The following is a 23,009-nucleotide window of genomic DNA, read 5'->3' as shown; positions in this document are numbered from 1 at the left end:
GGCGGCACCGACACGCGTGGGAACATGAGGGGTCTCTCGGTGCCAGCGGCAGCATTTATTCATGTTAAAAACAGCAGACGCAGCACGGGAAATCCGGGAGCCCCGCGGCTGCGTTCCCTCGGGGCATCCCCATGTCACAACGCCTGAAGGACCCCCCTAGCCTGGAGACCCACCTTGGGCGACTCTGCACCGACTCCCACCCCAGGGGTGCTCACTGCCCCCCCGCCCCCCCCCCCCCATTTGCTCCAGCTGTGCTCACCTGCTTTAGCATCTGCCCCACACCCATCCAGCTGTGCTCACCTGCCCCACACCCATCCACCTGCCCCATATTCCAGCTGTGCTCGTGGCCTCACCTTCCCCCAGCAGTGCCAGTTCACTTCCTTTGCCCTCACTTGCTGTGACACCCAGGCTCACAGCCCACCTCCTGCCCTCCACTCTGTCCCACCTCCCTTCCCTCCTGCTCCCCACAGCCCCTCCTGCCCTGGCTGCCACCCTTCCAGGCCTGGCCCAGATGATGGGGACTCCCGTCTCATGCTTTGGTTTTTTTACAAAATTAGATAAATTAATATATATTTAACTATTAAAATAATAAAAAAGAATATGTTAAATAGTGCCTTATGTCACTGAGAGCCCCACGGTTGGGGGCCAGCAGGTGCTGGCAGGGTGGTGAGCCAGGCACAGGGGGCATTGTACACGCCCCAGGGCCAGGGGTAGAGGGGCTCCAGAGCCAGGATGGTCCTGCTGCAGCACAGCCCTGGCAGACAAAGGCTGGGAGGTGGCGGCAGCCCCCCAGCTTTTGCACCCTCTTTGGAGGAGCTCCCCAGCATTCCCCCACTAAGCCCAACCCCTCAGCACAGCCGGTTCAGCAAGACCTCAAGCCAGCATGGGCAGGAGGTGATGAACTGCCGGGAGTAGCAGGGTCCCCAGCCCTTGGCAAAGCTGATGCAGATGCTGTGGGGGTCGCAGGGCCCCTCCCCAGGGAGCCGCCAGCCCCCTTTGCCCCTTGCCCACTCATAGTCGAACACCTTTGCCGAGTAGCCAGGCAGCACCTTGAGGACAGTGACCCTGCAGGCACCAGGGGGGCTCAGAGTGGGTGAGCTGACAAAGATGGGGTGTTCGCTGCGATTGTATGCCCAGATGCCACCTGGCTCCCGGCTCAGCAGCAGCCCCCGGCCGATCTTGCCACGTGCCCGCCGGACAGCGTGGCTGCGGTGGGCAGCTGGCAGCTGGGCCAGGCAGAACCCACTGCCCCATGGCAGCTCACAGAAGACACTCACTGACGCCTCGTGCACGGCATAGAGGCGGCCCACACGTGTCCGGTGCTCCCAGTAAGCCAGTTTGCACCAGCAGCCGTCCTTGATGGTACTCCATGAGAGGCTGGTGTCTGGCAGGGGAGAGCAGAGCTGTCATCATCGGGACATGACAGAGCCATGCAGCTGGACAGGCCAAGGGGAATGGGCACAGGGAGGTCTGCAGACAGATGGGTGTATGTGATACCCCAGAAATGCCTCAGCACAGGCTCTGGCACTGGGCATGAGTCACTGGAGCTGTTCCCAGACCCCAGGGACCCTGGGGATGGGTGTGGGAGAGGAGGGGGAGTGTGTGTGTGGTGGTGGCTTGGCAGCCTTGGTGGCCAGCAGCCAGGCAGGAGCTGTGGCCATGTCTGTCAAGGCACATTGTGTGTGTCCCTATAGGCAGCACTTCCTCCGTCGAGGAGTCTGGCGCCGCCAAAAATAACAGGAGCTGCAGTGGAGGGGCCGGGCCTACACTGTTCCCCCGGCAGGAACCCCCCATCCCATGCTGGAGCAGTTTCCTCCTGCTGGGAGTGGCTGCTGGCTCCACTCCCCAACTTTCAGGTTCTGTCCCCTCCAATCTCTGCTTCTGATCCAGGGCTTCAGCCCTGCCCAGTGCCATCCTGCCCACTGGCTGTGGCAGGGAGTCGCACAGTGTGGTGGGACCCTCTTACCGCGCCAGTCCCCACTGCTGTAGCTGAACTCCAGGAGCTGAGTGTCGGGGTCCTGGGACTCATCTGGCCAGGAAGGACCACAGGAAGCCTTCGAGTAGGGGGGTGGTGGGGTCTCTGCAAGGCGAGAGAAGCAAGTGAGGGGCTGGGCACACATTCTGCCCCCCCAGAGGCCCCTGGAGCTCTGAGCTGGCCCCAGGGAAGAGAGATATGAACATAGGTGGGCAAGGGGGCCTTCGGTGTTGTCGCCAGCACTCACCAGGTACAGCCAGGCGGCTGAAGTGGTGGGGGTTGCAGCAAAGTGCAGCCAAGTCCCCGCAGCCCCCAGCACAGTAGCAGAGGTGCTTGAGCTCCTGGGAATGGTGGAGGTCGGGCCAGCGGAATAGGCGGCAGACCAGTACTTGAGGGGGGAGACCCTGCTTGGCCCCCCGCGGTGCCCAAACGCAGCTGGACTCCCAGGCCCCCTGGCTCTCCACCACCTGCACCAGCAGCTCCAGCTCCTCGTCCTTCAGCTTCTTGAAGAGGGCGTGTGCCGCCAATTTGAGGGTGCCGGGGCCATCCTCGGGGGCAGCTGCCGCACAGCGCTGCCGCCACAGCCGCCGCACCAGCCCAGCACGGCGCGAGCGGAACATGAGGGGGCAGTGAGGACCACCTGCAGGATGGGGACAGGAGTCACCTCCTGCACTGTGAGGGCTGTGGCTGCAGAGGGCCCTGGTGGGGACATGGTGCATCTTCCTGTGTCCTCCCAGGGCTGCTTTGCCTCGATTTGCCACTGCCTGTGCCCCACATTGCTACTGTCCCCACCACAAGGACACAGTGCCCTTTCAAGGGGTACTGGTACCCCCAAGGTCACACCAGACACGACTCCAAAACCAACCACCGCTGCCGGGGAACTTGCCTGTGCTGACGGTCCATGTGTCCCTCCCACAGCACCCGCCCTGCCCTTTGGCCCCATCGCGGGGCTGGGGAAGGGGTCCCTGGGGAAAGGGGTCTCACTCACGGTGGGTGGCAGAGGTGGGTGCGAGGCTCCAGGGCAGCGCATTGGGCTGTGCTCTCAGGGTGGCCAGCACTGCTCTGCCGCTCGCGCGTCACTGCCTGGACCTTTTCCTGTGCTGGGATGCTCTCCCCTCCCCCGGACCTCCCTGTTTGGGGAATTCATTGATTCCCCCACTCCCAGCCAGTCCTAAGGCTGAGCCACCGCGAGGGCCACCACGCCAGGACAGGGCAGGCATCATATCCATGGGCTCTAATGGTCAGGGTCATGCTACCAAGGCAGCTGGGCACAGCTGGGAGCCCGGCAGCCCAGACGGCATCACAGACCACACCAGTGCACACCCACGGGGCAGGGGCTGGCTGGAGGACCTGACCTGGGCAGGGGGAAGTCACGGGGCACAGCAGCAGCTCACCACCCTGGCAGATCCTGTTTCTACTCATGTCCACACAGGGATTTTAAGGACCACCTAAGTCCCTTGTGGCACCTTGGGCAGGGGCCCTGCCTCCCCTCAGCCCTCACCCCAGCCAGGGCCCCTCCCCGGGTGCTGGGTGAGGGTGGGAGCCTGCTCCAGAACAAAGGAGCTAATGTAAACGGGACCCTTATCCTCTGCCGGGCCAGGCTTCCTGCTCCTGACTTCCTGCTGAGATAAGGGAGGCCACACTGGCGCCAGTGCTGCCGCTGAGGATGAGGACAGGGCGTGTGGAGCTTTCTCTGTGCCAGAGCCAGGCACCAGTGCAGGCAGCATTGGGCAGGGTGGGCTCGGGGACCCACAGCCACCCCCACAGCCAGGCCCCAGTGCCTCCAGCCACGACCTTTGCTGCAGCTCCCAGCCAGTCTGGGCCCATTGGAGATGCTTTGCTCCAGCTGCTTCCTGAGGACACTTGGCAGCACAGGGCTGGAACAGGAATGGCTAGGAGTGAGGGGAGAGGGGGACAAGCAGGAGGTACTGGAGGGCCCCAGCTTCCCACTCCTGCCCCTTGGCCCCAGGGGACATGGGGACTCTCAACACTGGGCAGGTGTGGGGGGGGGGCTGGGGTGCCTTGGTGGTACCCAAGGCAAGGTTTGAAAGGTTTGGGGACACACACACACACTCCCAGAGCTCTCCCCAAACAGATGCAGCCAGTCAGGTGCTGCTCAGGTTTACTGGGGTCTATGATTGGGGGGAGCGCAGAGTCTCAGCGCTGGGGGTCCATCGATTCCATCAGCACAGGGTGACAAGCACAGCCCTGGGGAGGGGAAAGAGGCAGAGGGTGAGGATCCACTGACCAGCACCAAAGTGCACCGCCTCAACCCCCAGAAGCACCACAGCCAGGCCCCCCGTCACCCCCTCAAGCACCATGGCTGGGGCGTTTTCACCCTCAGGAGCACCATGGCCAGCCCCAAGGCATCATGACTAGGCCCTTGCCAGCCCCCAAACACCACATCAAGTGGGCAGCTGCAGGCAGGTCACTCACCCATAGCGCCAGGGCAGGCAGGGGGTGCTGGGGGTCCTGCAGCACTGGTAGGGGGCCATTCCCTAGTCCAGCAGCTCACGGATGCACCAGCTGCAGAGAAGGAGGTATACACACTCCCGCAGCAGCCGCAGCAGCCAGGCACCCAGGCGCAGCCCGAGGGAGGTGGCAGCAGGTGCTGGCAGTGCCAGTGCCCGTGCCCGTGTCACTTGCCGCGGAGCGCCCGGCGGACGGGCCGCCGTGGTCCGGTAGAGGTGCATGGCTGATGAGGGATCAGCAGGATCTGATGTGAGGGGAAACACAACAGTGCTGACATGCAGGGCCCTGGCAAGCCCTGGAACCTCCTACATTCTCTGTGCTTCCAAAATCTCCACAATAGTGGGTGCAGTGAGGGGGCATGACCTGAGGACCCTTTTGTTCCTCCCACTCCTACCAGTGTCCCATGGGGCCCTCAGGGCCCAACAAGGCCACGTGCCAGCGCAGCACAGACTGCAGTGGATTTATTCAGTGCTGACAGGCAGCAGCTTTATTCAGTGCCATCCCCGGCAGCGTTCCAGCAGAGCCTCCTGGAGCACGGCCTTCACTGCCGGGACGTGCGCTCCTCTTCCTCATTCTCCAGCTCGTAGGCAGGCCGGTAGCTCTCTCGGCCCTGAGCGTCGGTGTAGCGCAGTGCCGGGTTCTTCCGTGTGTTGGTCATGCTCCCCAGGGAGGTGTAGCTGCACAGGGAGGAGGCAGCTGCAGGGCTGCACCCAGGGGCACCTGCTGTGCCCACAGAGAGGGCAGCACTGGGCACTTACCCCTTGTCATAGAGGATGCAGTAGGGAACAAAGAGCTTGCGCAGGAACTCCCAGATGTCCCGATAGGTCCAGTCCTACAGGTGGAATTAGACAGGGATTGAGGCAGAGAAAACAGGCCACTCCCTGGACTCCAGGGAAGCAAGCTGGACCCTGCTAGAGAGCACCTGGGAGAGCTAGATGGTCCTCAGATTACCCGTCCCTGCCAGCACCTCCTCAAACACAGGGAAACCCCTCAGCAGTCCGAAATAAGCCCCACCCGACAGCATCAGGAAACCTGGCTGCAGTAAGGGGCACCCACAGTCACACAATGGGGCAGCAGATGCTCTGTGGAGAGCAGAAACCATGAGAGAAGCCGTCCAGGATGGGGGTGGATCAGTGCCAGCTCCCAGCCCCATCATTTCACCCCTGCCAGGCCCCGTGGAGACAGTCCCAGCCCCAAAGCAGGTGGAGGCCACGTACCAGCAAGGGGTTCACCCGCATGTACTGGGGCCAGTCGGGGTCTGTCATACACATGGGGGTCAGGGTGCGTGAGTAGGGGTCCGTCCGCCGTGTTCCCATCAGGACAGCCTCCAGCTGTGGCTGATGCTCCTTCAGGTGGGCCAAAGCTTCCTGGATGGTGCCTTCCACGGTGCAGAGCTGGACCTCGTACCTGCACAGGCAGGGTAGGGCAGGCAGCTGCCTGCGACCTGCAGGCAATGCTGCACACCCTCTGCCCAGCTGCCCACCCTGCTCTGCCCCTACCTCTGGACAGTCGCCTGGATGAACTGCTCCATTTCAGGGAAGGGGGACACAATGCGGATGTAGAGCACCTGCAGCCTCTCCTGCCTCGCCGGGAACCGCCTGTGGAGAGACCCAGGGCAGCTGGGCTCTGACAGCAATCAGAGGCAAGGCAGCATCCAGTCCCCACCAACTAGACCCCAAGAATCCACTCATTTCCCCAGAGTGGGACAAGCAAGAGCCCCAGAGCCCTGGCCTAGGCTGGAGCCCTGTCGGTGGGTACCTCTGCACGGCGGCGTGGACGAGGTGCAGCAGAGCTGTGCAGTCCTTGCCCCCATTGAAGCCCACGCAGAGCTGGGCCAGACTGTACTGGTCCAAAGCCTCCTCAATGGTTTGCAGGGCTGCTGCCACCTTCTGCCCCAGGGCTGAGCCTGCCGGGATGGGATGGTTGGTGCCTGCCCAGGTCATGCTGCCTTGGCAGGGCCCCAGGGCCTGTGGCACCTTGCCCTCTGGACACATCTCGTCTCCAGACACACGGTGGAGCCACTGTTGGCACTGCAGTGAAGAGCTTGTGCAACCCAGAGGTCTGTGCCACAATGGGACAGAGATCATGAGGGCACTGGGAAAGTGCAGCACTGCTGCACACTGTGCTCTCAGACTCCACCCCTGCCGGCCCTAACTGGGGTCACAGGTCCCACTCCCATCTCTGTGAGGTGATGCCCACCACAGCTGCAGCACCAGCAAAGTTTCAGCACCCCTCAAGCCCCCAGCACACCATAATAGGCAAACTCTGCCCCCAGGCCAGTGTTCCCACTGCCCCAGATCTCCTGGGCTGCACAGGAGAAGCACAGAGGCACCGAACTGTGCTGCAGCACCTCTTCCTGGTACCTGACTCAGCCAGGCCATAAACCTCCACAGCCGCAGGAGAGACGCAGTCTGTCACCAATGGCACAGCAGTGCCCGGTGGCAGCTCCTTCATCAAGGAGCAATACGCTTCCTCCAGGTCCTGCTCCGACTCCGAGTCCAGCGTCAGCTTCACGCGGTGGTAATTGCTGACCCAGTCGGGGTAGGAGCCCAGACTGACGCGGCCCTGGAAGGCGGCAGCCGCCCGGCCCAGCACGGGCGCGATGAGGATCTCATCGGCCGCCACGTAGATGGCCCGGGAGTGGAAGCGGGTCTGCTCGCTGCGGAACAGGTGGGCGAGGCCATCCAGGGCGCGCTCCATCAGCGCCGGGATGCCCGGGAAGATGTACACGTTGCGCACGCTGACCAGCGGGTACTTGAAGGCGCCGCCCGTGCGCCCGTCCGTGCCGTAGTTGAGGCGGGAGGACTCCGGGATGAGGGCCAGCTTCATCTCGGGGCACTGCGTCTCCGTCTTGCCGAAGAACTTGTGCACCAGGGCCACCAGCTCGGGGTGGGGGACGACCCTCTCCCCAAAGGCTTTGGCCACGGCCTCGAAGGTCACGTCGTCGTGCGTGGGGCCGATGCCGCCCGAGGTCAGCACGTAGGTGAAACGGGCGGCAAAGGCGGCCACCTCGCTGGCGATGGCCTCCACCTCGTCGGGCACCACCGAGATCCGGGCGACCTTCACGCCGAGGGCACGCAACCGCTTGCACATGAAGAAGGAGTTCGTGTCCTGCGTGTGGCCCTGCGGGGACGGAACGCGCGTGACGGCGGGGCCGCCAGCCCCGGGCGCAGACCCCGGCCCGGCAACCCCCTCAGCCCCGGCCCGCCGCCGGCCGCACCTTGAGGATCTCGTCGCCGATGACGACGATACCGGCGGTGCTGCCGGAGCCCCGGGCCGGCGCCGCGGGCCCCGTGGCCGCCATGGGGCGAGAGGCGGCGGCGCGCAGGGCCCGGCCCGCCCGCAGCGCCCCCCGCAGCGCGCCCCACATGGACCCACCCGGCTGCCCCCGCGGGCCGCGACACCGCCCCGCGCGCTGATTGGCCGAGCCGCACGTCCGTCACGCGGCCCTGACAGCGCTCAATGGCCGAGAGGCGGGACCCGCGGGGTCGGAACCATCGCCGGCGCGGGGGGGAAGCGGGACTGTCCCCCTGGTGGCCTTGGGCCCGCCCGGCGGCTGTGACGTGCGCCCCGCCCCCCCCGGGACATCCCGCCCCCGAACACCGGGACATCCCCCCGGCCCCGGGACATCCCGCCCCAGCCCCGAACACCGGGACATCCCCCCGGCCCCGGGACATCCCACCCCAGCCCCGAACACCGGGACATCCCCCCGGCCCCGGGACATCCCACCCCAGCCCCGAACACCGGGACCTCCCCCCGGCCCCGGGACATCCCGCCCCCGAACACCGGGACCTCCCCCCGGCCCCGGGACATCCCACCCCAGCCCCGAACACCGGGACATCCCCCCGGCCCCGGGACATCCCACCCCAGCCCCGAACACCGGGACATCCCCCCGGCCCCGGGACATCCAGCCCCGAACACCGGGACATCCCCCCGGCCCCGGGACATCCCGCCCCCGAACACCGGGACATCCCCCCGGCCCCGGGACATCCCGCCCCCAGCCCCGAACACCGGGACCTCCCCCCGGCCCCGGGACATCCCACCCCAGCCCCGAACACCGGGACATCCCCCCGGCCCCGGGACATCCCGCCCCCGAACACCGGGACCTCCCCCCGGCCCCGGGACATCCCACCCCAGCCCCGAACACCGGGACATCCCCCCGGCCCCGGGACATCCCACCCCAGCCCCGAACACCGGGACCTCCCCCCGGCCCCGGGACATCCCACCCCAGCCCCGAACACCGGGACATCCCCCCGGCCCCGGGACATCCCACCCCAGCCCCGAACACCGGGACCTCCCCCCGGCCCCGGGACATCCCACCCCAGCCCCGAACACCGGGACATCCCCCCGGCCCCGGGACATCCCACCCCAGCCCCGAACACCGGGACATCCCCCCGGCCCCGGGACATCCCGCCCCCGAACACCGGGACATCCCCCCGGCCCCGGGACATCCCGCCCCCGAACACCAGGGCATTCGCCCGGCCACCGGGACATCCCCATATCCCCAGGCCCCGGGACATCCCTGCCCCTCGGCCACCGGGGAATCTCCGCCCCCCGCCGGCCACCGGGGCCTCCTCCCGGCCACCGGGACATCCCCCGCCCGGCCCCGGGACACTCCGCCCCTCTTGGGCACCGGGGCATCCCCCGCCCCAGTCCCGGGACACACACCCCGGCCTCGGGTCATCCCTCCCCGCCCGGCCACCGGGACATCCCCCCCAGTCCCGGGACACACACACACACACTCCCCGGCCACCGGGACATCCCCATATCCCCCGGCCACCGGGACACAACCCCCGGACGTCGGAACATCCTTCCCCCGGGACACTTCCCCCCGGCCACCGGGACGCCCCTTGTCATCCTCGGGAAGCACCGCAAGAGTCTCCGCGGTCCCGAGAGCCGCTCGCCCTGCTCTCCAGCCCACGCCCACGCGACACTACAGACCGGAGCTACCAAACATCACTTTATTGAAACTTTGGAGGCCCCGCAACGAGAAAGGCCCCGGCACCGGGGCCGAGCCACCACAGGCGGCGCCCAGGCGGCACCGAGAGCCAAGGACTGAAGCCCCCCAGAAATGCCAAGCAGGAGGAGCAAGGTGCTTTCTCAGCTCGAACGGGCTGGGAGCTTCGGCGGATCGGGGTCCGCTCACTTTTCCGGCTTCTTGGGCAGCGGCCGTCGGAAGAGCAGGATGTGCGGCTCTGCGGAGCGGAGGGGCAGTCAGGCCGGGCCGCCCTGGCGCCCCCCGCCCACCCGCGGGGCTCACCTGGCTCGTGGATCATGTAGTGCACCCAGCCCTGGCTCTGCTGCACCCCCAGGTTCCGCCACTCCGACTCCGACAGCAGGTGGGTCTTGGGTACCAGCTTGGCGATGTCCTTGGGCAGCATCACGTGCCTGCGCCCCCGCGCGCCCCCGTGAGGGCCGAGAAGGGCCGGGACCGCCCCCGCCCCGCACTCCCCAGGGGTCTCGACCGTTCCCCCGGTCACCGCCATGGACATTCCCTGCCGGGAATCTCTTAACCGGACCAGCCCCGCCACCCCATACAGAGCCCTTACCGGGCCGCCCGTCACCGGGATAATTTCCCTCTTGCCCCATTCCGGAGCCACGACTCGCCCACCGCCCCCTCCCCGCCGCGAGCCTTTAACGGCCGCACGGTGCCCGTCACCGGAACGTGTTCCCGTCCGCCCGCCCCGGCAGCAAACCCGAACCGAGATCCCCCCCTCCCTGTCGAGCAGCCCTGGCCGGGCGCCGTTCCCGCCGTACCGGTACTCGAACTCCTCATCGTCGTACTTGTCCGAGTAGTAAATCTGTTTCTGCGCCATCGCGGCCGTTGCCGCTCCCGCCCCCCGCGGCGCGTTCAAACGCCGCCGCCCCGCGCGCCCATTGGCCGGCGCCGCCCCGCGCCCCGGGCGCCCATTGGCCGGTGCCGCCCCGCGCGCCCATTGGCCGGCGCCGCCCCGCGCGCCCATTGGCCGGCGCCGCCCCGCGCGCCCATTGGCCGGCGCCGCCCCGCGCGCCCATTGGCCGGTGCCGCCCCGCGCGCCCATTGGCCGGTGCCGCCCCGCGCGCCCATTGGCCGGCGCCGCCCCGCGCGCCCATTGGCCGGTGCCGCCCCGCGCGCCCATTGGCCGGTGCGCTCGCGGCGGGGCGGGGACTCGGCTCCGCTTCCCGCGGGGTCGGGCGCGGGCCGTGATTGGGCGGTGGGTCACGTGACGGGCGCGCCGCGGGGCCGCGCCGGAGGGGCGCGGACCGGAAGTGAGTGGCGGCGCGCGGGGGGGCGCGGGACCGGCGGGAGTCGCGCGACACCGATGGTGGCCGGTGAGCGCGCGGGGCGGGGCGGGGCGGGGCGGGGCGGGGCGGGGGGGGCGCGCCCGGGGGGCACGCGCAGTGCCCAGGGCCGAGGCCAGGCCGGGCCCCGCCGGGCCCCGCGGCGCCACCGGGACTGAGCCCGCACCGCTCGCCGCCGCCTTCCGCGGAGCGAACGGTGGTCCTACCGCAGCCGCCCCTGAGGGTCCCGCCGCTCCCGGTGCTGCGGGAGCCGGGCCCCCCTTCCCAGCTGCCTCCTGTTCCTGGCGGGGGGGAACGGAGCCGTGGTCAGGCCCGGAGCTTCCTGTGCGAGGCCCGACTGGGGCTGGAGGCGCCGCTGCCGGTGCTGGGCCGTGCCAGAGTGCCGGGGGACCCACCCCTGGTGGCGGCTGCTGTGCGCGCCCGCGGCTCAGGCCTGCATCGCCCCATGCCGGTGCCGTACACGGGAGGGACACCTGCTCCAGGGCCCGGGGAGGACCCCGAGCCCCAGCCTGGCTGAGCTCCAGTAGGGACGAGGCACCAGCTGGCTCTGGAAGGTTCCACGGCCTCTACCTTGCCGAGGTGTTCCCTTCTGCTTTCCGTGCTCCAGACGAAGGCAGCAGACGGGGCTGTTGTAGACAGGGGTGGCTGTTCCTCCTCGCAGTGTGTTGTGTTCATCTGTTGTAGGCTGTGCCTGCTTCGCTCCTTGAATCTCTTGCATGGGGTCATCCCCACGGAGTGTAGACCCCAGGCATGGGTTCCGAGGAGAGTTCACCAGTGCCCTGCCCATCACTGGCACGGTGGAAGGCTGTGGGCAAAGGGAAACTGTTGGCAGTGCTTCCTGGGGCCGCCCTGGCCTCGGCCTATAACAGAGGGGCCAAAGGTGCCATCTCTTCCTAGCTAAGCAGGGCATGAGGATCCAACCACCCCCCTTTGTGGGGGAAGGCTGTGGCTGGGCCGCATCAGGAGCTGTGCAGAGCAGCGTCCTCTTTCCAGGTGGGACAGGAGTGGGTGTTACCAAGGCTGAGCACCCTGGCTCAGGGCCCTGATGCTCATTCCCTGCCACCAGCCTCGACCTCTGCTTTCCAAAGGGCTCAGTCACCACCTTTGCTTGGTGGTGAGTGATGTGATGTGATGTGGTGCTGCAGGGGTCAATTGCCACTGCCAGGCAGGGCCCTTCTTACCTCACTGCCTCCCAAGCTAATGGCGACAGTGCCTGTCTGGGCTCCAGCGTGGCCTGCGCAGGCCCCAGATAAGGGTGTGATTGCTGCCGGGCAGTAAATCATGACTGCTACCCTGTACTGCTTGGCTGTCCTGGCCTTGGCTGCCTCGGCTGGCTGGTGGGGGTGGAAGCAGGAAGAGCAGCAGCTCTGGAGCTGTTGCTGCTTTGCTTGCCTTGTTTTCCCTTCACTTTGCTTGCCTTGCTTTCTGCCTCTCCTCGCTCTCTCCTTGTAGCCTCTTTCCATAACTCCCTCCTTTGTTACTCTCTTGGGAGGAAGTGGCACAGCCCGGAAGGCTCTCTGTGTCATTTTGCATCAGTGTGCTAGCTGAGGGGCTGGAGGAGGGGGCACCTCTTCCCCCCAGACTGCCTCTGGTCTCCTTCCTTGCATGAGGCTTTCAGGCATTGGCTTTTGGGCTGGGCAGGGATCAGTTCCAACACTTGTCTTGGGTCATGGAGTGACTCTTGGCCATGACACTATTCGTTGTGTGGGCAAGGCCCAAGCAGAGCCAGGCTCAGCCTCATGCTCGTGCCCTGGCACATCCCATCTCCATCTTCCCTCTGATGGGAAGCAAGTGGCTTCCTTGGCTCTCTTGCCCTGTGTGTCAGCAGCAGGTTGCACAGCTGCCACGGCCCCATCCGCCTGCGGTCAGTGTGGAGGAGCAGGGTCTGCCTCTTGGCGCCAAGGCCCCCTCATTGGCAAGCTGGGGCTGGCTGGCTAACTCCCTGTTTGTCCCTGAACCGCAGGTCGGAGTGCCAGACGAGAGGGGCTGTGCGTCTCTGCTCCCTGCCTGGGGCCTGCCCTGCCCTCTGCCAGCGATGGAGTATGTGGTAAGGACTTCGGTGGAGGGCTAGGTGGCTTCGGTGGTGGATCCTGCCTGCCCTCTCTCCCTGCTGGGAGGACTTCAGCCTCCTCCCTGTGTCTCCACTGGCATCTCTCAGACACTCTTCAGAGCAAAGGAGAGGTTGCACACCAGAACACAAGGATGTCATGTGCTGCACCTGTGATGTTTGGGGGCAAAAATGAGCTATTGGCTGGATTTGAGTGTTTTCCTTTGCTTCACCCCTGCCTCAGAGGCTCGAGGTGGGCTGCTGTTGGACAGAGAGGGTCTCCTGCTCATGGTGAGGTTTGTATGTGCGGCTGCCTACTCCATGCTGCGATTTCTTGCCAAACCACTGGCCTGTTCTAGGTCTCCGACTCAGCTCCCAGTTTGTGTTTCCTGGGAGGATGTTGGGAGCAGGGCCCTGAGTGTCTTCTCTCTGCTTCTCTTCGTTGCCTCAGGCTGGAAGCAAAGTCCCAGTCCCATGTACCTGAAAGCAGCCCATGTCCCTCTGTTTCTCACGATCTAGTGCCTTTCTGTGGTGGCAGAGCACGTGGAGCAGCTTGGCAGGATGTGTCCCCAGAGTTCCATGGGGACAGTTGTTACAGCTACTCTGCCCATACTCTGCTGGAGGGGCAGGAGCTCCTGCTGTCTGCCTGGCAAGGGGAAGGACTTTGGCCTGCAGGAGGGGGCTTGGGGCTGCCTGTTCAGGCAGGGGCAGGTTTTCTGTGTCTCCACATGCTTCCAGATTTGCCTTCTGCACTCAGAGCCCACTGGAAGGGAAGGCTCTGATTCCTTGGGGTGGGCTCTAAGGCTGGGGGACTGCAGTGACAGCATTTCTGGTCTCCAAGGGCTGGGAGCAGGAATGCATCTTGTCACATCACCGTTGTCTTGTCTCATCACCGTGGGTGATGTGGGCAGGCTGGCCTCAAAGGTTCTGAGAAAATCGGGAATTACTCTAGCTTATGAAAGCAGAGATGTGTCTGAGCAGGGTCTGCAGCTGTGTGGTTCTTCACCCTTTGGTGCCCTGGGGTGGGGACAGCTGCTTCAGGCTCTGGGGTGGTGGGAATGTGGCAAGGAGACACCCTTGCCCCCGTGCAATTCCCTCCTTTTACTGGCAGTGTGCTGGGGAGGTGTCAGGGCTCATGGGGCTGCTGTCCTGGGTGAGCCCAGCCCCGCATCCACTAGTGGCCAGCCCCTTGTGAGCAAAACCCCCTGCCCTGCAGCCATTTGACACCACCCAGCTGGGCTCCTCTGGCACCGGGGCAGTGCTGGCCCCTCACCAGCCCGGCGGCTTCCTGGCTCCCTGGCCCCAGGCTTCCTGCTTTTCTTCAGAGCAGTGGCGTTGCTGGCCACGGGAAGGTCACAGTACCGAACAGCCAGGGGCCCGCAGTGGGGACAAGCACTTTGTGGGACGGCCAGCATGGGCTCTCTGTGCCCGTGGTACCACCACAGCTGAGGTGGGGCTGGTGCTCGTTTTGCTGGTGTGCATGGCCAAGGAATGCTCCAGGGATGGACCTGCTGTCATGAGCCACAGCCCCTCACATCATGCGGGAGGCAATTTCCAGCTCCATCCTGGTCTTCCTTTCCCTATCCCATGGCAGCGTGGTAGGCTTTGGGAAGTGAGGTTGGCAGCTGGCAGTGCTGAGCAGTGCTAGGCAAGGGCTCCAAGCAGAGAGCCCTTCCCTTGGCCTTGATTTACCCAGTTTTAGTTTGGTGGCTGGATTTACAGAGCACCTAGTGGTTGGGAAGGCTCTGGCCCATGGTATGTCAGGGGTTGGTTCTGCCTGAAATCACTGCCCTATCCCACAGGTGGTGGGTGGGGGAGAGCTCTTGCCCCTCGGTGGGGTCAAGGCTGTGGAGGACAGCACGGTCAGGCTGGCCCGAGTTCCTGCTGCATGCGAGTACGTCAACGATTGGGGAACGGGGAGACCTGCCCCAGAGCTCTCTGATCCACAGGTGGTAGCTCTGCCTGGCTCCCCGTGGTTGAAAGGGCCAATGTTTGCCCCCCCGCACGCTCTTCCTGCCCGCTCCCGCTAGCTCCGCCTGTGACCTTGATTTTTCTGCTCCAGATAAGGCACTGGGTCCCCACCCCTCGCCGGGAGCCCCTCCTGCTCTGAGACCGAGCCCCAGCCCCAGCGCACCCACCCCGCGGGCAGAGCCTGCCCTGCCGCCCGTGAGTCAGCACGGCCCTTCCGATCAGCCGCAGCCCCTTCTCCTCTCCTGTCTCGGGAGGAGCCGCCGGGATGCAGGAAGCAGCGGCAGCGATTCGCTGCAGCCTCTCCCTCCGCCATGGCTGGGGGCCGTGCTGAGCCGTGCTGAGCCCTGCCTCGCCCGGCGCACAGCCCACCTGTACCGTGCACCTGACCGGTCCTCCTTTCTCCTCCGTTGCTCTCTAAGGACTGGATGTCCCCTGCGTTCCTGGCAGCTGCGAGCACCGGTGTCATCTCGGCATCGCTGCTCCCCGCGGCAGAGCCTGGCGAGCCAAGGGCGGCTGCTCGCCGCCGGCACGTGGGTTGCGTGGCGCTTGATCGCCACAGAAGGACCTTGTTCCCTCCTGGATGGTGCTCGGAGCGGGGCTGGGCTGAGCTTGGATGCGCTCTGTGGCTGCCTTGTCTCCAGGCTTTAAATATCCATGCTTTTGATTTCCTCTTAGCGTCCGGTCACCAGGCAGCACAGGGGCCGGAGCGAGTGGCCGGGGCGGAGGGCGGCCGTGCTGAACCGAGCAGCAGGGCACAGGGAGCTGGATCTAGCCCTGGATGAAGACAATGGGATTTGTTGCCGGCCCGGTGCTGGAGTGGCAGGGGGCATGAGAACCTGCAGGCTGGGGACAGAGCATTCTGAACTCCCCTCCCCGTGCTAGCGTCTCTCCGGGGCATCGCTGCAGCCCCATTTCCTCCCTGCTCACTCTCAATCTGAACGGATCCTCACATCCTTGCTGACGCCGATTGCGATCGATCGGCTGTGCCTGCACGGTGCCAGGCAGCCCCTGGACCTGCTGCCCAGCGTCCTGGGCCCAGCTCTCCCTGCCAGCCATGCTGGGCTGGTGTGGACCTAGTGTGGAGCTCGGCCGAGGCTTCTGCTTGAGGGCAGCGTCCCGGTGGCTGCGAGTGCTCAAACTCTCTGTGGGGCCCCTGTGAGGTCCAGCTGGCTGCCTCCGCCCTGCTGCCACTCTGGACAGGGTGGCCCTGGCCCTTCTGACCTCTCTCCACCATGGATCTCCTGCAAAAGAGCAAATACAGCCACCTGCGGAATGAGTCAGTCTCCTCTCTGGAGGAGGCCATAGGGGGCCTGGGGGTCCCATCCTCCCCTGAGGAGTCCCCTGCGAGCACGCGGTCTCTGCCTGGCTCCCTGTCCTCCTCCTCCCTTGGCCCCGCTGCGCCTCTTGAGGAGCTCTTGCCTGAGTTGGAGGACAGCCCTACCACCCTCTGCTCCTTCTTCCCCAAAATGGCCAACCTGAAGCTCTCCAATCCTGCCAACCTGCTCAGCTTGCGGGGCTCTTCAGCTGGCAGCAGCCCGGGGGAACCTGGGACCCCTGGGATGCTGGCACCGGTGCCAGGGGATGCTGCCAGCTTCGGCTCAGCAAGACCTGTCACTGTCTGTTCCCAGGATATGAACAAGCTGAGCTGTGGGAAGAAGACGCGGGTGGAAGGCGGCCAGCTGGGGGGTGACGAATGGACCCGCCACGGCAGCTTTGTCAATAAACCCACCCGGGGCTGGCTGCACCCTGATGACAAGGTCATGGGGCCTGGGGTCTCCTACCATGTCCGGGTGAGTGCTGGGGACTGGGGGAGAGTGGGAAGGGTCACTGTGGGGATTTGGGGACCTTCCAGCATGCTCTTGGGGGGAGGGGGGCAGGGGGGCAGTGGGATTCCCAGGGAGGTCACCACTGCGGAGCTGGGGTGCTTGAGGCCCCAGCCCCCTCCCTGGCTGCATGTGGGGTGAGCCCCATGGCTGGCCAAACTCACCTTGCTCTCTTGCCCAGTACATGGGCTGTGTGGAAGTGCTCCAGTCCATGAGGGCTCTGGATTTCAACACCAGGACACAGGTGACCAGGTGAGCTCTGCCTTTCCCCAGGGGCTGCTGCTTTTGGGGAGGGGTGAGAGGGATTGTCTGAGTCCCATGCAAGCCCCTGCTGGCATGTGGGGTTTTCAGTGGGGGCCAGGCTGCCGCAGCCCATCAAATACTAGCACCAGTGTGCTTTCCCTACCTGAAGAACCCCAGCCAGCGCTGTTGGAGGGCTTCCACTTTGTCACCCTGTCACATCTGTGCTGGTCCCCATGTCCTCAGTCCCATGGCCGGGGAGTCTTTGGGCAGGGCAGGCACTGGGGGTGCTGACAACTCTTTGTGCTCCCTGCAGGGAGGCCATTGGGTTGGTATGTGAAGCTGTGCCTGGTGCCAAGGGAGCCGTGAGGAGGAGGAAGGTGAGGCCAGGCTGGGAAGCTGCTGGGGGAATGAGCATGGTTGGCTGGGCATGGGACTGAGGGCACAGCCCTGGCTGGCTGTGCTGTGCCGTGCCAGCCTGGGGCTCTGATCTCCCACTGCTGCTCGGGCCAGGGCCAGTGGTGAGGATGAGGTGCACATCTCTGCTGTGGAGGCAGTGGGATGTGCCCTGGCTTGTGCCACTGGGCTGTGTTTGGCCTGGGGAGCCCATTCCCCACCCTGCCATTTGCCCCCAGCCCTGCGGCCGATCCCTCAACTCCATCCTGGGTAAGAGCAACCTGAAGTTCGCTGGCATGCCCATCACCCTCACCATCTCCACCAGCAGCCTCAACCTCATGGCCTCAGACTGCAAGCAGGTGAGAGCAGGGAGGGGCTGGGCTGTTTTGGACAAGCAGGAATCCTCATGTTCTCCACCCCAGCTCTAGCAGGGAATATCTCCAGTCTCTCAGTCTCTGAATGGGCTGTGGAACTTCCCTGCAGTCCCCAGGGCTGAAGAGGTGGGAGGAATATCCCATGTGCTTTGTGGATCTCTCATGGAGACTGTGAGACCCAAGTCCTCTGGCCTCAGACCAGGTCTCCTGGTTTTTATCTTGCTCCCTGTGGCCCTGGTGATGTCCCAGTCCTTTTCCTGGTGGTCTGTGGCTCATAACCAGGGCTCCAGAGGCTTGTGAGTCCCCATGGCAGGCCAGCCCTGGGAGTAGTGGGATGTGCTGCCCCAGCTGGGTGCCAGGGAGCTCCTGGCTGCATCCAGCGAACTCTCCACCTTGCAGATCATCGCCAACCACCACATGCAGTCCATATCCTTCGCATCTGGAGGAGACCCAGTGAGTATGCAGCGTCCCCATCCATGCTGGGGACCGGTGCCTCTCCTGAGGCCTTGGGCCCTGTGCTCCCTAGCAGCCCTTCCTCACCACTGGTGTCTCACCAACAGGACACAGCTGAGTACGTTGCATATGTTGCCAAAGACCCCGTCAATCAGAGAGGTGAGGGTGCTGTGAAGGTCCTCAATGCCAGAGCCCCATTTTGGGGGTGTTCAGGCTGAGCTTGGTGTAGGGGGAGGCAGTGGGTGACCCATAAGGAAGCTCTGGGGTGCACAGGGCAGGCTAAGAGGTGAAGAACCTCACTGCTGTAGTTTCACAATTCTGTCCCACTATTTTCTGCCCAGCCTGCCATATCCTGGAGTGTCCTGAGGGCTTGGCACAGGATGTGATCAGCACCATTGGGCAGGCCTTCGAGCTGCGCTTCAAGCAGTACCTGAAGAACCCCCCAAAGCTGGTGACCCCCCACGACAGGTATGGGCAGGGTTGTGTGAGGAGGATAAAGGTCGGAGGGTGTCTGAGATTGGGTTTTGAGAGGGGATGCAGCCCTGGCTGCTGTCATGGACTTTCCTGTGCTGTGCCCTCCCAGGATGGCAGGGTTTGATGGCTCTGCCTGGGATGAAGAAGAGGAGGAACCAACCCCAGATCACCAGTACTACAACGACTTCCCTGGCAAGGAGCCTCCCATCGGGGGCGTTGTGGACATGCGGCTGCGGGATGGGGCTGCTCAGACCCCAAATCACTTGGGGGCCACGCTGGTGAGGCTCTGGGCATGTCCTCCTGAAAATGTTCCACCTTACAAGGGAGGGGCAGGGACCCTGACTGGGCTGCGGGTTCTGCTTGGGGTTATTTCCACCATGAGAGCCACGGGATATGTGTCTCCAGTGTCTCCAGCAGCCTGGGTTGCGGGGAGCAGGACCAAGGGTGGGGGCTCACCACTGCCTCTCCCTGCAGCCTGTTGGCCAGTCGTCCGGTGCAGAGTATGACCCCCAGAAGCAGCATGCTCCTGCCCAAGGTAACGTGGGGGGTGTGGCAAGACCCCTCTTCTTTCCTAGACCCTGAGTGGGAGGCTGTGGTGGGCTACGAGTCTCCTGACCACAGTCCTCTTGGTAGCAGGGAGAGAGAAATACCCAGCTCCAGCAGGCGTGTCTGGCCGCATGGACCTGTTCGATGACCCCTCATATGTCAATGTGCAGAACATGGACAAGACACGCCAAGCATCAGCCACCAGCACCCCGGGCACAGCCAATGGTGGCACCCAGAGGGACCTCTTCGACATGAGTGAGTGGGACGGTGGCTGCAGCCAGGGCAGGGCATGGGTGGCTGTGGGGATGGTCACGCTCCCCCTGCTCCTCTCTCCCTGCAGAGCCTTTTGAAGATGCCCTGCGTGTGCCCCCGTCCGTGCCTGTGGGGCTGCCCCCTGCCCAGGTGGTGGCCTCCATGGAGGAGCAGCTGAGACGGGAGCCCTGGTACCACGGGAAGATGAACCGCAAAGAGGCTGAGAAGCTGCTGAAGGTGAACGGAGACTTCCTGGTGCGGGAGAGCACTACCACCCCAGGCCAGTATGTGCTGACTGGCTTGCAGGGTGGGCAGCCCAAGCATCTGCTGCTCGTCGATCCCGAGGGAGTGGTGAGTTCATGTTGGGGCCTGGGAATGGAGCCTGGGACAGTTGGGAGCTTCTGGGAGGGGTTACAAGAGCCACCAGGGCATTGGGGTTCCACACCACTCATCAGGGGACAACTCTGGGCTGCCTTGGGGGATGGAGAAAGAGGGCCTGGTGGAGCACGGGGGTGAGATGCAGCCCCAGGTCTGCACCCAGCCCATGCCATGGAGGGTTGTGGCTTTAGCCTGCTATGGGCACCAACAGCCTCCTGAGTGCCCTTTCCTGGTGCCTCAGGTACGGACAAAAGACCATCGCTTCGAGAGTGTCAGCCACCTCATCAGCTACCACATGGACAATCACCTGCCTATCATCTCGGCCGGCAGTGAGATGTGCCTGCAGCAGCCGGTGGAGAGGAGACTCTGAGCACGTGGGGGCCCTGGTGCACAGCCCCCCGAGTGCACAGCTCCCTGTTCCCTGCCCCAGGGAGCCCTCAGACTGTTGGCTGCTCCACCCAGGACCGAGCATGGACTTGGCTGAGGACTGGGCCTGTCTCCCTTCGCCACATGGAGCTGGTGGCCTTGGGGGCCTCAGGCTGTGAGTGCCTGCGGGGCAGGGGGCTGCTCTGCAAAGCCCCTGTCCCTCCAGCCTTTGCACAGCAGCTCAGCTCCTACCAAAACCCAGCCCTGCTGCTGTGTGACAGCTGCTCTGGTGCTCCCCAGCACGGGCTCAGGCCTGGCCTTGTTTCTGGCTCCTGGGCCAAGGCAGAGGGCCCACGGGGGCTCAGCTACCCCAAGCACGAGGCCCAGTCGGCCCCACATCGACTGTACCGGATCACTTTACGTGTTAATCTGTGCCTTGACCCCGCAGGTCCCACACTCTTATGCAAGGGCAGGGGCTGGGGACAGAGCCCCCCTCATGCTCCCAGCACCCCGTACCCCACCCGTGACATGCTCATGCTCCAGGACATGTGCCACGACCCCCCTTCCCTGTCCCCCGGGCACGGGTGGCTCTGGCAGCCCCGGGGCGGTGGTGGGAGCCCCCCCTGCATGCACAGTGTAACTCCCCAAGCCAAAGCGCAGCCCTGCTCCCCCCCGCAGCCCCGGGCCCCGGCGCCGCTATACCAAAGGAACTGATGGCTGTATTAAAGTTGGTATTTCTCTAGGCCGTGGCTGGTGTGCGCTGGGGGCACCGCGGGCGGGCCCGCGTCCCTCCCTCCCCCAGCCCTGCACATGGTTCGTGCCGCGCGTTCCCCTCGCGGCCCCACTTGGTTCCGTCCGGCCCAAGATCGGGGGGGGGGGGGGTCGCGGTGATTGACGCGCGCCCCTTGCCCCGCCCCCGCGCGCCGTGATTGGCCCCACGCGGGTTCCGGTTCCGGCGGGGCCATGGCGGCGGCGCGCGCGCGGTGAGGGCCATGGCGGCCCCGCACGCAGAGAAGCTGGAGGGGCCCGGCCCGGCCCCGCCGCCCCCGCCGGGGCCCCCGCACCCTGCGGGCAGCGCCGCCGCCGGCGGGCCCGGCCGCAAGCAGGGGAAGGCAGGTGAGCGCGGGCGGCCCGGGGTGGGTGGGTGGGTTGGTGGGAGTCGCCTCAGCTCCGCTGACACGGCCCCGCTTGTCCCCGCAGGGCTGCAGATGAAGAGCCCCGAGAAGAAGCGTCGCAAGTCTAACACGCAGGTAGGGCCGGGCTCGGGGCGGCGCGGGGGCCGGGGAGGCCGCAGCAGCGCTGACCGCCGCCTTCTCCCCGCAGGGCCCCGCCTATTCGCACCTCTCGGAGTTCGCCCCGCCGCCCACCCCCATGGTGGACCACCTGGTGGCCTCCAACCCCTTCGAGGATGACTTCGGGGCCCCCAAGGTGGGGGCGGCCCCCGCCCCCTTCCTGGGCAGCCCCGTTCCCTTCGGCGGTTTCCGCGTGCAGGGGGGAATGTCGCCGCAGGTGCCTCCCGGCTACGGCGGAGGACCCCAGCCCCTGCGGAGGCAGCCCCCGCCCTTCGCCCCCGGGCAGATGGGCCCGGCCTTCAGCATGCCCCCCCAGAATCCCAGCTACGTGCAGCCCGGCGGCTTGAGCTTCGCCGGGCAGCCCTTCAGCCAGCCCCTCGGACAGAACTTCAGCCCTCCCATGGGGCAGCTCATGCAGGGGCCTGTCGCAGGCTTTGGGCCCATGATCTCCCCCACCATGGGGCAGCCCTCGCGGGGGGACATGGGCCCCGGGCCAGCCCTCAACCCCCCCGGGGGACCGGCGGTGGCTCAGCGCTTCAGCCAGCCCGGCAACCTCTTTGGACAATCGCCCATGCAGCGTCCCGGGCAGAACATGCCCCCGCTGCCGCCCACCGCCAGTCCCTTCCCCGGGGCCGACCCCGCCTTCCCCGCCGCCGGCGACGAGGGCGGCAAGAACCCACCCCCCAGCACCTTCGCCCCGGAGCAGCACTCGGGCTCCCCCGCCGCCGTCAACGGGGCACAGCCCGGCTTTGCCCCCAGCAGCACCGGCCGCGGCACCGGCACCCCCGAGACCAACAGCCTCCCGCTGCCGCCCCCGGGCAAGGCCGGCGGCTCCTCGGGGCACCAGCCACCGCCGGGGCTCGTGTACCCGTGCGGGGCCTGCCGCAACGAGGTCAACGACGACCAGGACGCCATCCTGTGCGAGGCCTCCTGCCAGAAGTGGTTCCACCGGGAGTGCACGGGCATGACGGAGAACGCCTACGGGCTGCTCACCACCGAGGCCTCTGCCGTCTGGGCCTGTGACTTCTGCCTCAAGACCAAGGAGATCCAGTCGGTCTACATCCGGGAGGGCATGGGACAGCTGGTGGCCGCCAACGACGGCTAAGCCACCCTCCTGCCACCGTGTACAGCATCCCACGCTGATTTAGGACCAAACCCCCTTTTTTCATAGCTGTCACCCCTGCCCCTGCCAGCCAGAGAGGCACTGCCGTGCACTGGCCGTGGCTGCTCCCCGGGCTCCACCTGCCACTGGGACCCACCGGGGGCCCCGGGACGGTGCTGGCCGTGCCGCCGCCAGCCCTTTGCTGCAGGGAAGGCTCTGGCCCCGATGTACTGGCCCGGAGGGGCTGAGGCTTCCTGGTGCCCCTCGGCACTGGCCAGTCAGGTCAGTGCCCTTGCAAGGGACTCCTCCCGGTGCCCCGCCTACATTCACGGGGCGGTCCCGGTGCCTCCTGCTCCCCATCCCGGTGCTCGGGATCATCCCGCTTCCCACTCCCCTGCCCCAGGTCCCTCCGTTTTATCCAGTCGTTAATGGAAACTTTTGTACCGTCGCTATAAAACTCTGAAACGCGCGTGTCGGTGTGTGTCCGAGAGGGGTGCCCGGGGTTGTCGGTGTCTGGCACCATGGGGGGGCAGGGAGGGGTTTGTCCGGTCCCGGCGGGGCTCCGT

At 65.7% G+C, this 23,009-nt stretch overlaps 6 protein-coding genes across 15 annotated transcripts; 3 read left to right on the top strand and 3 right to left on the bottom strand.

Moving 5' to 3' along the window:
• Positions 1-224: 224 nt before the first annotated feature.
• LOC139683870 (mothers against decapentaplegic homolog 6-like) lies at positions 225-3,153 on the bottom strand. Its single transcript, XM_071579376.1, has 4 exons — positions 2,964-3,153; positions 2,223-2,615; positions 1,967-2,080; positions 225-1,384 (listed from the first exon to the last, which is right to left on the bottom strand). Exons 2-4 carry the CDS (start codon positions 2,593-2,595, stop codon positions 849-851), a joined length of 1,023 nt encoding a protein of 340 aa, XP_071435477.1. The 5' UTR covers positions 2,596-2,615; positions 2,964-3,153; the 3' UTR covers positions 225-848.
• Positions 3,154-4,907: 1,754 nt separating this feature from the next.
• FLAD1 (flavin adenine dinucleotide synthetase 1) lies at positions 4,908-7,869 on the bottom strand. The gene is made up of 7 exons (XM_071579366.1): positions 7,668-7,869; positions 6,811-7,570; positions 6,206-6,353; positions 5,947-6,045; positions 5,665-5,854; positions 5,206-5,279; positions 4,908-5,124 (listed from the first exon to the last, which is right to left on the bottom strand). The coding sequence occupies exons 1-7, from the start codon at positions 7,815-7,817 to the stop codon at positions 4,989-4,991; spliced, it is 1,557 nt and encodes a 518-aa protein (XP_071435467.1). The 5' UTR covers positions 7,818-7,869; the 3' UTR covers positions 4,908-4,988.
• Positions 7,870-7,909: 40 nt separating this feature from the next.
• LOC139683859 (proline-rich protein 2-like) lies at positions 7,910-9,415 on the top strand. The gene has a single exon (XM_071579357.1). It carries the CDS (start codon positions 7,910-7,912, stop codon positions 9,413-9,415), a length of 1,506 nt encoding a protein of 501 aa, XP_071435458.1.
• Positions 9,395-10,341, bottom strand: CKS1B (CDC28 protein kinase regulatory subunit 1B). The gene is made up of 3 exons (XM_071579617.1): positions 10,205-10,341; positions 9,708-9,835; positions 9,395-9,642 (listed from the first exon to the last, which is right to left on the bottom strand). The coding sequence occupies exons 1-3, from the start codon at positions 10,261-10,263 to the stop codon at positions 9,590-9,592; spliced, it is 240 nt and encodes a 79-aa protein (XP_071435718.1). The 5' UTR covers positions 10,264-10,341; the 3' UTR covers positions 9,395-9,589.
• Positions 10,342-10,610: 269 nt separating this feature from the next.
• On the top strand, positions 10,611-20,791 carry SHC1 (SHC adaptor protein 1). 9 transcript variants are annotated; one of them, XM_071579612.1, is made up of 14 exons: positions 10,667-10,696; positions 12,693-12,776; positions 16,376-16,537; positions 16,752-16,822; positions 17,127-17,190; positions 17,446-17,565; positions 17,980-18,033; positions 18,141-18,192; positions 18,375-18,501; positions 18,617-18,785; positions 18,982-19,042; positions 19,144-19,308; positions 19,394-19,656; positions 19,925-20,791. In XM_071579612.1, the coding sequence occupies exons 2-14, from the start codon at positions 12,765-12,767 to the stop codon at positions 20,051-20,053; spliced, it is 1,449 nt and encodes a 482-aa protein (XP_071435713.1). In that variant the 5' UTR covers positions 10,667-10,696; positions 12,693-12,764; the 3' UTR covers positions 20,054-20,791. The 9 variants fall into 9 exon arrangements, with proteins under 9 accessions (XP_071435716.1, XP_071435713.1, XP_071435712.1 ...); XM_071579611.1 differs by having other exon boundaries at positions 10,671-10,696; positions 19,141-19,308; XM_071579616.1 differs by having other exon boundaries at positions 10,680-10,759; positions 19,141-19,308.
• A 189-nt stretch (positions 20,792-20,980) lies between these two features.
• PYGO2 (pygopus family PHD finger 2) lies at positions 20,981-22,912 on the top strand. 2 transcript variants are annotated; one of them, XM_071579605.1, is made up of 3 exons: positions 20,981-21,165; positions 21,250-21,299; positions 21,373-22,912. In XM_071579605.1, the coding sequence occupies exons 1-3, from the start codon at positions 21,042-21,044 to the stop codon at positions 22,444-22,446; spliced, it is 1,248 nt and encodes a 415-aa protein (XP_071435706.1). In that variant the 5' UTR covers positions 20,981-21,041; the 3' UTR covers positions 22,447-22,912. The 2 variants fall into 2 exon arrangements, with proteins under 2 accessions (XP_071435706.1, XP_071435707.1); XM_071579606.1 differs by having other exon boundaries at positions 20,988-21,299.
• Positions 22,913-23,009: the final 97 nt, after the last annotated feature.

The sequence above is a fragment of the Pithys albifrons genome, chromosome 30 (genome assembly GCF_047495875.1).
Source record: "Pithys albifrons albifrons isolate INPA30051 chromosome 30, PitAlb_v1, whole genome shotgun sequence".
NCBI classification, from domain to species: Eukaryota; Metazoa; Chordata; class Aves; order Passeriformes; family Thamnophilidae; genus Pithys; species Pithys albifrons.
The sequence above is the reverse complement of the archived record's forward strand: the minus strand, read 5'-3'. Positions and strand labels throughout refer to the sequence as shown.

What these genes read in the sequence shown, in the direction of transcription:
- LOC139683870 (XM_071579376.1), bottom strand. Translation starts at nt 2,595, where the DNA reads ATGTTCCGCTCGCGCCGTGCTGGGCTGGTGCGGCGGCTGTGGCGGCAG. An exon ending in CAGCCGCCTGGCTGTACCTG is followed by an intron (nt 2,081 to 2,222) that starts GTGAGTGCTGGC and finishes CTCGCCTTGCAG; the next exon opens with AGACCCCACCACCCCCCTAC. An exon ending in CAGCAGTGGGGACTGGCGCG is followed by an intron (nt 1,385 to 1,966) that starts GTAAGAGGGTCC and finishes CTCCCCTGCCAG; the next exon opens with ACACCAGCCTCTCATGGAGT.
- FLAD1 (XM_071579366.1), bottom strand. Translation starts at nt 7,817, where the DNA reads ATGTGGGGCGCGCTGCGGGGGGCGCTGCGGGCGGGCCGGGCCCTGCGC. An exon ending in GTCCACGCCGCCGTGCAGAG is followed by an intron (nt 6,046 to 6,205) that starts GTACCCACCGAC and finishes GTCTCTCCACAG; the next exon opens with GCGGTTCCCGGCGAGGCAGG. An exon ending in TGCATCCTCTATGACAAGGG is followed by an intron (nt 5,125 to 5,205) that starts GTAAGTGCCCAG and finishes CTCCCTGTGCAG; the next exon opens with CTACACCTCCCTGGGGAGCA.
- LOC139683859 (XM_071579357.1), top strand. Translation starts at nt 7,910, where the DNA reads ATGGCCGAGAGGCGGGACCCGCGGGGTCGGAACCATCGCCGGCGCGGG.
- CKS1B (XM_071579617.1), bottom strand. Translation starts at nt 10,263, where the DNA reads ATGGCGCAGAAACAGATTTACTACTCGGACAAGTACGACGATGAGGAG. An exon ending in GATGAGGAGTTCGAGTACCG is followed by an intron (nt 9,836 to 10,204) that starts GTACGGCGGGAA and finishes GCGGGGGCGCAG; the next exon opens with GCACGTGATGCTGCCCAAGG. An exon ending in CTACATGATCCACGAGCCAG is followed by an intron (nt 9,643 to 9,707) that starts GTGAGCCCCGCG and finishes TCCGCTCCGCAG; the next exon opens with AGCCGCACATCCTGCTCTTC.
- SHC1 (XM_071579607.1), top strand. Translation starts at nt 15,980, where the DNA reads ATGGATCTCCTGCAAAAGAGCAAATACAGCCACCTGCGGAATGAGTCA. An exon ending in ACCAGGACACAGGTGACCAG is followed by an intron (nt 16,823 to 17,126) that starts GTGAGCTCTGCC and finishes TGCTCCCTGCAG; the next exon opens with GGAGGCCATTGGGTTGGTAT. An exon ending in AGACCCCGTCAATCAGAGAG is followed by an intron (nt 18,193 to 18,374) that starts GTGAGGGTGCTG and finishes TTTTCTGCCCAG; the next exon opens with CCTGCCATATCCTGGAGTGT.
- PYGO2 (XM_071579606.1), top strand. Translation starts at nt 21,042, where the DNA reads ATGGCGGCCCCGCACGCAGAGAAGCTGGAGGGGCCCGGCCCGGCCCCG. An exon ending in GTCGCAAGTCTAACACGCAG is followed by an intron (nt 21,300 to 21,372) that starts GTAGGGCCGGGC and finishes TTCTCCCCGCAG; the next exon opens with GGCCCCGCCTATTCGCACCT.